We start from the raw sequence: 13,631 nt of genomic DNA, 5'->3' as shown, positions 1-13,631 counted from the left end.
TGCATGTCGAAATGTTTCTTCAACGTTCTGATAGGTGTTAGTTAAGAGAAAATAACCCTTAGTTCAATTGGGATGCCATCGAGTGTTTGAATCACTTCTCAACGCGGAGAAAAAAGCCTCCCCGTGATTCATGTTTTGGTCACTTTGAGGCAGGGTTGCCTACAATTTTACCTACCTGAGTTTGTCCCTGGAGATAATGACGCACATCACTAAAAGGGCAATGGTTTTTCAATCCAGCGGGATGCTCAAGATCACAATGACGACAATCCATGTATCTGAAGTGAGTGAGTGAGGTCAAAGTAGACTGAAAGTTGAGAGATCGATATATAGATACATAGACAACGGATGCAGGAGTAGACTATTCTGCCATTCGAGCCACCACCATCATTCAATATTATCATGGTTGATCAGTACCCCATTCTTGCCTTCTCCCCATACACCTTGATTCCGTTAGCCACTAGAGCTCTATCTAACTCTCTTTTGATTGCATCCAATGAATCGGCCTCCACTGCCTTCTGAGGCAGAGAATTCCAGGAATTCACAACTCTCTGTGTGAAAACGTTTTTCCTCATCTCAGTTCTAAATGGCCTAACCCTTATTCTTAAACTGTGGCCCGTGGTTCTGGACTCCCCCAACATCGGGAACATGATTCCTGCATCTAGCGTATCTAATCACTTAGTAATTTTATATGTTCCTGTAAGATCCCCTCTCATCCTTCTAAATTTCAGTGAATACAAACCCAGTCGCTCTATTTTTTCAGCATGTGACAGTACCTCCATCCCGGAAATTAACCTGGTGAACCTACGCTGCACTCCCTCAATAGCAAGAATGTCCTTCCTCAAATTAGGAGACCAAAACTGCACCCAATACTACAGGCCTGGTCTCACCATTGCTCTGCACAACTGCAGAAGGACCTTTTTGCTCCTGTACACAACTCCTCTCGTTCTGAAGACCAAAGTGCCATGAGCTTTCTTCACTGCCTGTTGTATCGGCATGCTTACTTTCCGTAAGACCAATAACGGAGGCGGATTGATATATGTGGTGATGGATGTACCACTTAACAGCAAAAATATTCTGTGCTGCCCCTTTGCGTTACACCTGATATCACCGCCATTCATTTCGTTGACCAGCGCTCTGTGTACGACTTTATCATGTTGCTGCTGAAAGTCCCAACGCACCATATGCACTGGCCTCCCTCCTCTGTTCTACTCTTCGCATCTTTCTTAAATCTACTCTGATGCTCCTTAATCCTATGAATCCCATTGTCAGGCAGCGTGGAAACCGGCCCTTCGGCCCCAATTGCCCACACCGACCAACATGTCCCAGCTACATGCGTACGGCACATATCCATCCAAACCTGTTCAATCCGTGTACCTGTCTAACTGTTTCTTAAACGTTGCGATAGTCCCAGCCTCAACTACCTCCTCTGGCAGCTCGGTTCATACACCCACCACCCTTTGTGTGAAAATGGTTACCCCTCAGATTCCTATGCAATCTTTTTTCCTTCACCCTAAACCTCTGTCCTCTGGTCCCAGATTCCCCTACTCTGGGCAAGAGACTCTGCGCATCTATCCGATCTATTCCTCCCATAATGTTATACACCTCTATATGAACACCGCTCATCCTCTGGTGCTTCAAGGAATAGTGTCCCGGTTTACTCAACCTCTCTCTATACTTCAGATCCTCTAGTTCTGGCAACATACTCGTAAATGTTCTCTGTACCCTTTCCAGCTTGACATCTTTTCTGTAACATGGTGCCCTGAATTGAACTCAAGACTAAATGCCAATGTCTTATATAACTGCAACATGACCTCCGAGCTTCTATACTTAACCTTGCCTAATATCCAAGGTTCTCGTTTTACTTCATTAAAATGACCAGCATTACCCAGCATTCAAAAGGAGGTCCTTTTTGATATTTAACAGCCTCTTGAAGGGGTAGAATCTGGACTGTTTCTTCCCAGCTGTTATGATAGAGGAGTCAGGGGGGTATGGGGAGAAGGCAGGAACGGGGTACTGATTGTGGATGATCACCCATGATCACATTGAATGGCGGTGCCGGATTTAAGGTCCGAATGGCCTACTCCTGCACCTATTGTCTATTGTTTATTGTCTATCTAGGCAACTGAACCACCATTTCAAACACTAGAGAGCGGTCCTGGGCTATTATATACCTCACTGAAGACCCTCGGACTATCTTCAATCAGCATTTACTGGAATATATCGTTATTCCCTTTATCTGTACACTGTGGATGGCTCGACCGTAATCACGGAGAGTCTTTACGATGGTTGGTTAGCAAGCAACAAAAGCCTTTCACTGTATTTGGATACACGTGACAATAAAATAAAGTAAACTTTAACTTCAGTCGAGATCTTGCTCTCACCTCAGCCACCCCCTCTCGGCCTTGAACCCCATATCTGAGAAAGGCTGTCCTGGCATTCGGGAGGGTCCATAGGAGGTTTCCAAGAATGATCCCAGGAATGATTGGGCGTTTGAAGCCCTGTACTCGCTGGATTTCAGAAGGATGATGGGCGACCTCATTGAAACTTATGGAATAGTGAAAGGCTTGGATAGAGTGGATGTGGATGTGGAGAGGATTTTTCCACATGCAGGAGAGGCTAGGACAAGAGGCCACAGCCTCAGAATCAAAAGACGCACCTTTAGATAGTAGACGAGGCGACATTTATTTCATTAGATAGTGGTGAATCTGTGAAATTCATTGGCACAGACGGCTGTGGAAGCCCAGTAGATATTTTCTGCAGATAGACAGATTTCTGATTAGTACAGGGTGTCCTGTTGCGGCGAAGGCAGGAGAATGGGGTTGAGAAGGAAAGATCCACCAGCCACGATTAAATGGCTGAGTAGACTTGATGGGCCAAATGGCCTAATTCTGCTCCTAGAACTTATGAACTTATGGTCCGGAATCCCGCGTGAGGGCCGGTTCCCATTTTCACTGGAGTGGAATCAGACCTCCAGCGGCGAGGCTGCGTCCGCTGAGTCCTAGGTGACGGGGTTCCTGCTCCCCTCCCTCCTTCCCTCCCTCTGCACCCTCGCTCTACACGGCAGAATGCGGCGATGGTTTCTTACCGGGAGTGACCCGCAGCCGGAGCCCACGCTGGTACTGATCTGCATAGAGGGGGGTATACTTTTCCTGAACTCGTTGTCGACGCTCACTATAGGATCGTAGTATTCCGGTTTGCTGATCGCCACCGCACACAGGTAACCTTGACTGTCCTCCACACTCAGTTGTTTTATCCTGGTTGAGGCGTTTCCCCGCTCTGGGTTCCCCGACCAGTTCGAACCGAGTTGCGCCGTTCTCCGCCGCCCAGGATCCATCAGTTTGGTAAATGAACGTGACGATGTGCCGGTAAGTATACATTGGTGATCATTTACCAATATTCTATAGACTCTGGATCAGATCCTGTGGACTGGAGGGTAGCTAATGTAACCCCATTTTTTAAGAAAGGAGGGAGAGAGAAAACGGGGAATTATAGACCAGTTAGCCTTACATCGGTAGTGGGGAAGATGCTTGAGTCGATTATTAAAGAAGTTTCAGCAGCGCATTTGGAAAGCAGTGACAGGATCGGTCAAAGTCAGCATGCATTTATGAAGGGGAAATCATGCTTGACTATTCTTCTGGGATTTTTTGAGGATGTAACAAATAGAATGGATTAGGGAGAGCCAGTGGATGTAGTGTATCTGGACTTTCAAAAAGCCTTTGACAAAGTCCCACACAAGCGATTAGTGTGTATTTTCAGAATGGCAGGCAGTGAATATTGGGCTGCAAGGCTCGGTGCTGGGACCCCAGTGATTTACATTATACGTTAACGATTTAGACGAGGGAATTAAACGTAACATTTCCAAGTTTGCGGATGACACAGAGCTGGGTGGCAGTGTGAGCTGTGAGGAGGATGCTATGTGGCTGCAGGGTGACTTAGATAGGTTGGGTGAGTGGGCAGATACATGGCAGATGCAGTATAATGTGGATAAATCTGAGGTTATCCACTTTGGTGGCAAGTACAAGAAGGCAGATTACTATCTGAGTGGTGTCAGATTAGGAAAAGGGGAGGCGCAACGAGACCTGGGTGTCCTTGTACATCAGTCACTGAAAGTAAGCATGCAGGTACAGCAGGCAGTGAAGAAAGCAAATGGCATGTTGGGCTTCATAGCGAGAGTATTTGAGTATAGGAGGAAGGAGGTCCATTTGCAGTTGTACAGGGGCCTGGCGAGACAATACCTGGAGTACTGTGTACAGTTTTGGTCTCCTTATTTGATGAAGGACATTCTTGCTATTGAGGGAGTGCAGCGTAGGTTCACGAGGTTAATTCCCGGGATGGCGGAACTGACATATGAGGAATGAGTCGACGGGGCTTGCATTCACTGGAATTTAGAAGGATGAGAGTGGATCTTACAGAAATATAGACAATTCTTAAGCAATTGGACAGGCTAGATGTAGGAAAAAGGTTCCCGATGTTGGTGGACTCTAGAACCTGGGGTCACAGTTTATGGATTATAGGCAGGCCATTTGTGATTGAGATGAGGAAAATCATTTTCACCCAGAGAGTTGGGAAGCTCTGAAATTCTCTGCCATAGAAGGCAGTGGAGGCCAATTCAATGGATGTTTTCAAGACAGAGTTAGATGTAGCTCTTAGGGCTAACGGAATCAAGGGATTTGGGGAACAAGCTGGAACGGGGTACTGATTGTGGATGATCAGCCATGATCATATTGAATGGTGGTGCTGCTGAAAGGGCCGAATGTTTCTATGTTTCTATTCTCTGGAGTTTATTCTCACCTTTCACAATCAGGCGCGTTGGAATCAGAGATTGAAATGTCCCAACACTGATGTCGAGGCGGCACCGGTACCTACGACTGTCCTCCCGTCTCAGTCGCTCCACCATTATCGACGTATCCCCCTCTCTAAGGTTCCCCACGAATCTGAACCGAACCCCTCCGGCCTCCTGCGTCACTTCAACGCACCGGGGGCGGCCGGGACCGGGAAATGTGCAGTTGAACACAAGGCTGCGAGACCCTGGTGCCACGTTATGCCACAGCACGGAGCCGGTGAGAGTGCGGTCAGTGGGTGGGTGGGTGAATGTACACGGCAACACAGCGGAGGCCCTTTCCACGGCAAACACCTCATCAGCACCGGATAGTGTCCAACCCTTGTATGAAATGTCTGCAGGGAGAGAAAGAGAGAGAGAGAAAGAGAGAGAGAGAAAGAGAGAGAGAGAGAAAGAGAGAGAGAGAAAGAGAGAGTGAAAGAGAGAGAGAGAAGAGAGAGAGAGAGAGAGAGAGAGAGAGAGAGAGAGAGAGAGAGAGAGAGAGAGAGAGAGAGAGAGAGAGAGAGAGAGAGAGGAGAGAGAGGGAGAGAGAGGGAGGGAGGAGGGAGGGAGGGAGGGAGGGAGAGAGAGAGAGAGGGAGAGAGAGAGAGAGAGAGAGAGAGAGAGAGAGAGAGAGAGAGAGAGAGAGAGAGAGAGAGAGAGAGAGAGAGAGAGAGAGAGAGAGAGAGAGAGAGAGAGAGAGAGAGAGAGAGAAAAAGAGAGAAAGAGAGAGAGAGGTTAATGTTAGTCTGAGGAACAGATGCGGAGTTCCAAATCCACACTGACTTTACGGTGTAGTCACAGCGATGTCTTCAGATGTCGGTGGGACAGATATATCAACACGGGGGAGTGGTTCACAGGCTGGGATGTGACCAACTGTTCATTGGTGTGTAATTCGCGTCTGTTCCCCGGGTTAGTTGGTTTTCATAATGTTGCTAATTTACTTTCTGGGGGGGAAATGTGTTGCCATTTTGCAGCAGCGCGGACGGAAATGGTTCTTTGGATTCCTTCACTAAGCATCCAATTCCACCCTTCTGGTTTGTTTCTCCACACAACACAGTTCTGATTGACTCCAGGATTCTACTCCCTGTCCTCCCGGTGTCAGACATTCGCAGATTCAAGTATGTACACGGGTCTGTCAAAACATTATGACCTGATGAGCCAAAACATTATGACCATCTGCCTAACATGCTGTTGGTCCTCCGTGTGCAGCCCCATACGCAGCAGGGTGCGATGCACTGTGTATTGTGACACATTCCTCCCGTGACCACCATTAACATTTTCTGTGACTGGTGCCACAGTCGACCTTCTGTCGGTTCGGACCAGATGGGATAGCCTTCGTTGCCTTCGCGCATCGATGAGCCTTGGGCACCCAACACCCTGTCTGTCGCCGGTTTGTGGTTTGTCCCTCCTCGGACCACTGTCGGTAGGTACTCACCACTGCCGACCGGGAGCACCCCACAAGCCTTGCTGTTTCAGAGATGCTCTGACCCAGTCGTCTGGCCATAACAATTTGGCCCTTGTCAAAGTCACTCAGGTCTTTACTCCTGCCCATTTCTCCTGCATCCAACACATCAACTTCAGGAACTGACTGTTCACTTGCTGCCTAATATATCCCACCCCTCGACAGGTGCCATTGTAACAAGGTAATCAATGTTATTCACTTCGCCTGTCAGTGGTCATAATGTTTTGGCTGATCGGTGTACACTTTTACCAAACTAATTGGCCTACAAGTTTTACGTTTTTGGAGTGTTGGCGGAAACCGGAGATCCCGGAGGAAGCGCACGCAGGTCACGGGGAGAACGCAGAAGCTTCGGGGAGAACGGACAAACTCCGCACAGACAGCACAGAGAGCAGTCGGGATCGAACCCGGGTCTCTGGCGCTGTGAGGCAGCAACTCTACCGCTGCGCCGCCGTGCCGCCAAATGAAGTGGTAATGGGACTGGTGGAGCCCAACTTTCAAGATTCAAGGTAGATTTGTTGTCACATGCACCATAAGATACAGTGAAATTCGAGTTACCATACGGCCACACCAAGTGAAAAGCAATAAGACACACAAGCACATCAAATAAAATTTAACATGAACATCCACCACAGCGGCTCCCCACACTCCTCACTGTGATGGAAGGCAATAAAGTCCAATCTCTCCCTCTTTGTTCTCCGCGGTCGGGGCTGTCGAACCATCCGCGGTCGGGGCCATCAAGGGTCCCGCAGCCGGCGATCCAAGGCCCCTCGTCGGGGTGGTGAAACTCCCTCGTCGGGATGGTTGAAACTCCCTCGTCTTGGAGCCACGACTCAATCTCTAACCAGGGACCGCGATGTTTAAACCGGGTCCACGATGTTATAGTCCACAGGGCCTTGGTTGGAGCTCTCCACAGTCGATCCCCGGCAAGAGTGTCGCAGCTCCACGATGGTAAGTCCGCGCCGCACCTGTGGTTGAAGCGCCGGGTCGGTCTCCAGTAAAGGCCGCGCCGCTCCATGATGTTAGGCCGCGATGGGGAACGGAGATACGACACGGAAAAAATCACATCTCTGTCGAGGTAAGAGATTGGAAAAAGTTTGCCCCAAAACCCCCACCCCCACAAAGAACAATCCAAGAAGCACTAAAACATACTTTTAACACATATTTAAAATAACAAAAAGACAGACAGCGTTGGCTCGGCAGCGATAGAGAAACTACCTCGCCGCGTTGGAGACCCGTGTTCAATACTGACCACGGGTGCTGTTTGTAAGGAGTTTGTATGTGCTCACTGTGACCTGCGTGGGGTTTCTCCGGTATCATCACACACTCCAAAGACGCACAGGTTTGTAGGTTAATTGGCTTGGTATAATTGTAAATTGTTCTTAGTGTGCGTGGAAAGTGTTAAAGTGCAGGGATATCTGGTCGGGGCGGAATCGGTGGGGCGAAGGGCCTGTTTACACCTTATATCTCAAACAAAGCAAAACTAATCTAAACTAAACTAAACTAAATTAAACTAAACTAAACTAAACTAAACTAAACCAAGAGTAATTAGTCCATGGCACATTGGGATTGAAACACGAATGATTGGCTGACTCAATGAATTGTAGATGGTGGTTTATAAAAAAGACATAAAGTACTGGAGTAACACGGCCGGTCAGGCAGCATCTCTGGAAGACATGGATAGGCGACGATTCAGAATAATGAAGGTTTCCGTCCCGAAATGTCAGCTATCCACGTCGTCCAGAGATGCTGCCTGAGCCGCCGGGTCACTCCAGGACTCTGTGACATTTCAGGAGTGATTGGTTAATGGTGCAGTGGGGGTAAAGTAGCAGTGACCAGTGAACAGTATGGGGGTAGAGTGTGATGGGGACAGTAGGGACGGGGTCTTGGATGAGCTGAAACGTGGTGGCGGTTGGCTGGACGACTGGGGTAGAGAAACAATGAGAAGACTGGCCCTGGAGATGTTGACATTGGGTTTTATTGTAATGTCTACCGAGACACTGTGAAAAGCCTTTTGTCTGTGTGCTATCCAGTCAAACTAAATCATACTACAGTGTACATGAGTGAAATCAAGCCATACACAGATACAATAGGTAGTGTCGAGAGAAATATACCAGAGGGCAGAATATAGATTTAGAGCATTATAGGATAACAATTCCAGAGAGTATGTCCACATTCAGCTCGGTTGTAAGATCGGGACTAAACCATAGTTTGTGGGAGAATAGTTCAACAATGTGAAAACAGCGGGAAATTAGAAAACGGGAAGTTAGAAGGACGAGGGGGGACCTCATTGAAACCAACCGAATTGTGAAAGACCTGATTAAAGTGGATGTGGAGAGGATATTTTCACTAGTGGGAGAGTTCTAGGACCACATGCCAGCGCATCCGAATAAAAGCACATCCCTTTAGAAAACAGATGAGGAGGAATTTCTTTAATCAGAGGGTGATAAATCTGTGGAATTCGTTCCCACAGAAGGATGTGGATCGCCGTCAATTGAAATTTTGCAACTCTAACCAGACTGCACTTAATCCATACCCCTCCATTCCCTGCATGTCCACCTGCCTATCCAAACGCCTCCTGAATGCCACTTATTGCATCTGTCTCCAGCTTTACGCCAAGCAGAACCATCCCGGCCCCCACCACCCTGTGGGTTGTTATTGGGGCCATGCTGAACTTTCTTCATCTCCCGAAGAAGTAAGCGACTTGCTTTTTTGGCTGTAGCTTCAACATGGTGGGTCCAGGCGATATTCGTCTAACGAACAGGAAGCCCTCAACCACTTCCACTTCAGCGTCTATGACGTCTTTAACACCAGGCTTCCTGAAGTGCAGGACTAGCTCATTTGTCTTGCTGACATTGAAGGGGGGGCGTGTCGCCTTAACATCATTTTACTACGATCTCTTTCTCCTTCCTGTGCACTATCTCGTCATTGTTTGAGATCGTCCCACTGCAATGGTGTCATCTCCAAACTGGTAGGTGATCTAGAGCAGAGTTCGCTCGCACATCCTTGCGGGGCACCTGTGTTGAGAATTATTGTGGAGGGTGTTTTGTCGCCCATTTTCGCTGCTTGTGGTCCATGGGTCAGAAAGTGAATGATCCAGTGACAGAGGGGGAACTGTCACTGAACCCCATCTTCAGAGGTTTGAAGAAGAGTTTGGGGCGGCACAGTGGCGCCATTGAGGAGTTGTTGTCTTATAGCGCCAGAGACCCATGTTCGATCCTGACTGTGTGTGCTGTCAGTACGGACTTTGTATGTTCTCTCTGTGACCACGTGGGTTTCCTCCGATGTGCAGGATAGTCTAATATGGGGTTCACTGGTCGGCGGAGACGCGGTGGGCCGCAGGGTCTGTTTCCACGCTATATCTCTAAAGCATAAGGTCTGGTTGGGATGGGTACACGGGTGACTGGATTTACACGGGATTAATGATTTGCGTTTGATTGGACTTTGCTTTGTTAGTTTAAGGGTCAAAGTTTGTTGACACACTAAGACCCACATTTCTGTAACACATCTGACAAATAGCGGTCCCGGGTTTGTGTGTTCCTTTATTTTAACCCGGACACGGGTCCCAAACTCCCTTTAAACACTAAGGTTCCGTATTCCCATAGCACCTGCTCGGCCTGGGAAATACAAAGGACTAGCAGATGAAAGGTTGAGACATCTATGGGCCAATGGGTGGAAAAGACCGAGAAGGATTTGGGTGAAATGCAGGCAAATGGGTCCAAATTATGTGGGGCATCTTGGGCAACGTCAATAAAAGGCCTGTTTGCATGTTGTGTGACTCTAAAAGCAGGCACCAACTTTCTCCGGGTGCTCCGGTTCTTCCCACATCCCAATACCGTGCGGGTCTGCAGATCAATTGGCCTCTATTTATTTCACCCAGTGTATGGCGAGTGGATGAGAAAATGGGATAAGATCGGACGAGTGTGAACGGGTGATCGATGGTGGACGTGGATTCTGTGAACCGAAGGAGGTCCCGTGCTGTATCTCTAAACCAAAGATACTAGAGGAGAAAGATGAACCACTCCATTGAAATCGCTTATACTGAAGTGTAGTACGCAAAGGAGCGTAACGTCCGCCATTTTAGTAAGCAAAACCCGCCGTTCACTATGCCTCTCGCAGTGTAATCAATGTTGTGGGGGAACAGTATGTATTCTGATACCATAACAATGCAGAATATATCTCATCTATCAATTCACAGATTTTTGTTATTTGTCTTTATAAATGTTTCTGCAAGTTTCTGCCTACTAAAATGGCGCCATGACATACTATGGTTTCTAGGGTCGAGTGGTCCATCTTGCTCTGCTGTATTATCTTTGCTCTAAACTAAGATCAAGCGCTACAGTGACGCTACAGTGATTGGCTGGGGCATGGCGGGGAATGGATAGAGATTTGTGCAAGATAACAGGTAACAAAGAAATAGAACTGGTCAAACGCTCGGTGTGGCCATGGACCCAATGGGCTGAATGGTCCTGTGGAAATGTTACAAGCAATTCAGAACGTTAATGAATTAAAATAAAACCTCAAATTAAAGCAAACCAAATAATTATTGTCTTGCTGAATTTAATAACCATTTTAGACGTTCTTCTATGTTGCTCTTCCATTCAAATACATTGAAAGATTTGTGCATTTCCGAAATTAAGCAAACTGCATTCAAAATTAAAGTTATGTTCTCTATGTACTGCATACGTGAACTTAATTCGCATTTTCGATTTGTCGCTCTTCCATTAAAATTTACTTCGAAGGTTGTAAATATTTTAAATTAAGCAAACTGCATTAATAGTCAAGGTGTGTTCCCCAGCGTGCTCAATGCACCATTTGAGGTTTATAAGCAGAGTACTACAAAGAAAAGGACGAGAAAGGAGTTAGTCAGGATCTAGGGATTGTCACAGCAGGGAGGTTTGGACATGCTTCTGGAGTCAACGTGTCAGGAAATTGGGGCCATCGGACAACTATGTCGATATGAACATCTTTGTCTTTGTGCATGAATCCCGTTGGTCCCAATTAGATCCATGTCCTTCTCTTGTCACAAGAGGGAACTGCTGATGCCGGTGTAAACCAAAGATTGACACAATGTGCTAGAGTAACTCAGCGGGTCAGGCAGCAACTCTGTAGGACAGGGATAGCTGAGGCTTCGTGTCCGGTTCCCTTCTAACCAGCTGAGTATTTGAAGCACTTTGTCTATCCTTCCAACCTTTTCCTAATTAAATGCCTGTTCATGCGCCTAAACGTCTGTCGTACATGCTGGTGCACCTCAATTTCACCAGAACCTCGTGTCTTTTTTAGAAATGATTGATTATGGGCGTCTGGCTTTCTGTCTTCCCTTATATCAACCAGGGTACGGGTTCCCACACTCCCTTTAAACTCAATGAGGCTGTGTATTCTCACGGCATCTCCTCGGGAACACAGCGGACTAGGAAAGTGAAGGTTGAGACAGCGATCTGTCTATGAATAAAAAGTATTTAGATGGGACATGGGTCAAACTCGGGCAAATGGGTCTAGCTTAGATGGGGCATCTTGAGCAACATCGGCGAGTTCGGTCGAAGGGCCTGTTTGCAAGTTCTATGACTCGAGAAGCAGGCACCGACTTGTCAAACTGAGCTCCTGTTCCCGCCCTCCACTTAAACTCGCCGGACCCCAGGTCCCTCACTCCCATTAAACCCGCGGGGGGACACATTCCAGTGCTCCTTTGAAACTGACTGGATACACTCGAGAAATTAGTAAACGGCCGTGTGACATTAACAAATTAAAAGCGAGTCGGTGCATTCAAATGTTTCACAACCAAAGGACGAAAAAAATCTGTCAGGCCGCAAAATCAGGTGGGACCGCCGGACGGTTTCATTGCAGTCGGAACACGGGTCTGCTCAGCTTCCTGCGATGGATCCGTCTTCACGCTTGCTGCGGAGACAACAAGACCAATTAAAACAAGCCTCGGTAATTGTACCACAAGACCTTTTCTGGCATCTCCATTCACAGCCGTCAGTTCAATCTCTGAAGAGATTCGGAATGAGATTTGAACAGAATTCTCCAGAGGGGAAACGTTATTGTCAATGTCAGCGTTGGACAACTAAATTTGAGGTGGACTTAAATGTGCAAAGAAGGTGATTGACTGAGCAGCGGACACGTATATTGGTCGTTGTGTTGTCAGTGGGGAGGATTGCCTTACCTGCAGCAAGGTTGTTTTATTATCGTCACCTTGACACAGACACGGTGGAAAAAACTCTGTTTCCAGATAAATTATTCCATTGAGCCAAACCGTGCAGAATATAGTCTTACAGAGAAAGGGCAGATGGCAAGGGGCCTCTGGTAGACCTTGACGATCGGGAATACATTCTTATCTTTTGAGGGGTTTCTCAAAGCGTCTGAGCGGGTAAGAAGCTACTCTTCCATCTGTACGTACATGATGTACGTGAACCAGGTATTGCCAACGCGACAGATGTAGCACGGTGGCGCAGTTGAAGAGATGCCGCCTTACGGCGCAGAGCCAGGGGTTCGATCCTAGCTACGGATGCTGTCTGTACGGAGTTTCCACTTTCTCCACGTGACCGCATGTTTCCCCCCCCCCCCCCGCCCCTCCCATATCCCAAAGACGTGCGGGTTTGTAGGATAATTGGCCTCTACAAACGCTCCCTTCTAGTGTAGGATAGAACTAGTGCCTGGATGATCGATGGTTGGCGCGGCCTGGGAAGACTCAAATTTTTGAACCATTCCCCAAAGGCCATTGAGTTAATATTCCAGGCATTGAAAAGCAACGTTACATACCTGAGTTTGTCTCTGTAGAGGATAGCACACATCACTAAAAGGACAAGGGTTTTCAATCCAAAAGGGATCCAAAAGATCACAACCAGGTAATTCTGTGCGACTGAGGAGAGAGTGATAGAAGTCTGAATGGTCTCCGGGAAAGGGGAGCGATCGAAAATGTACAAATGGTGGATGCTTCACTGAGATCATCTGTCATTATCTACACTCTGGAGAGTACAGGTCTAATCTACTCGAGCAAAGAACAGACTGCTGACAGCGCTCAGGACGTCAGACAAATGGAGAAGGAAATCGACAGACGTCGTATTGACCGGGAATATTTCCAGTTCTGAGGCAAGGTCTCGATTTGAATTGTCATCCGCCAATTTCCTTCCAGATATGTTGCCTGGCCTACCGAGTTCCTCCAGTAGTTTCGTTTTATTTTGCTCAAGGTTCCCGTACCTGCATTCTCCGGTGTATCTGGTCAACTCAATCTCCCCTTATCTTCACTCAACCTGCCCTTCCGGGAAACAGTGACGGAATCTTCACTGCACGCCCTCCACACTGATCGTGGCTTTATTGTAGTTAAGAAGAGCAATGTCCGACTGCAGGTGA

General features: G+C 47.6%; 1 protein-coding gene across 1 annotated transcript in view; it reads right to left on the bottom strand.

Annotated features, from left to right (window-relative positions):
• Positions 1–10,846: 10,846 nt before the first annotated feature.
• The window catches only part of LOC144592311 (uncharacterized), an 11,432-nt gene continuing 8,647 nt past the window's right edge, over positions 10,847–13,631 (bottom strand). The window contains exons 4-5 of the mRNA XM_078396839.1: positions 13,041–13,140; positions 10,847–12,176 (exon numbers count right to left, since the gene is read on the bottom strand). Of these exons, the coding sequence (XP_078252965.1) occupies positions 12,143–12,176; positions 13,041–13,140 (134 nt within the window). The 3' untranslated portion in view covers positions 10,847–12,142. The remainder of the gene's footprint in view (positions 12,177–13,040; positions 13,141–13,631) is intronic.

The sequence above is a fragment of the Rhinoraja longicauda genome, chromosome 3, assembly GCF_053455715.1.
Source record: "Rhinoraja longicauda isolate Sanriku21f chromosome 3, sRhiLon1.1, whole genome shotgun sequence".
Taxonomy (NCBI): domain Eukaryota; kingdom Metazoa; phylum Chordata; class Chondrichthyes; order Rajiformes; family Arhynchobatidae; genus Rhinoraja; species Rhinoraja longicauda.
Note: the sequence above shows the minus strand (reverse complement) of the source record. Positions and strands in the feature narration are given on the sequence as shown.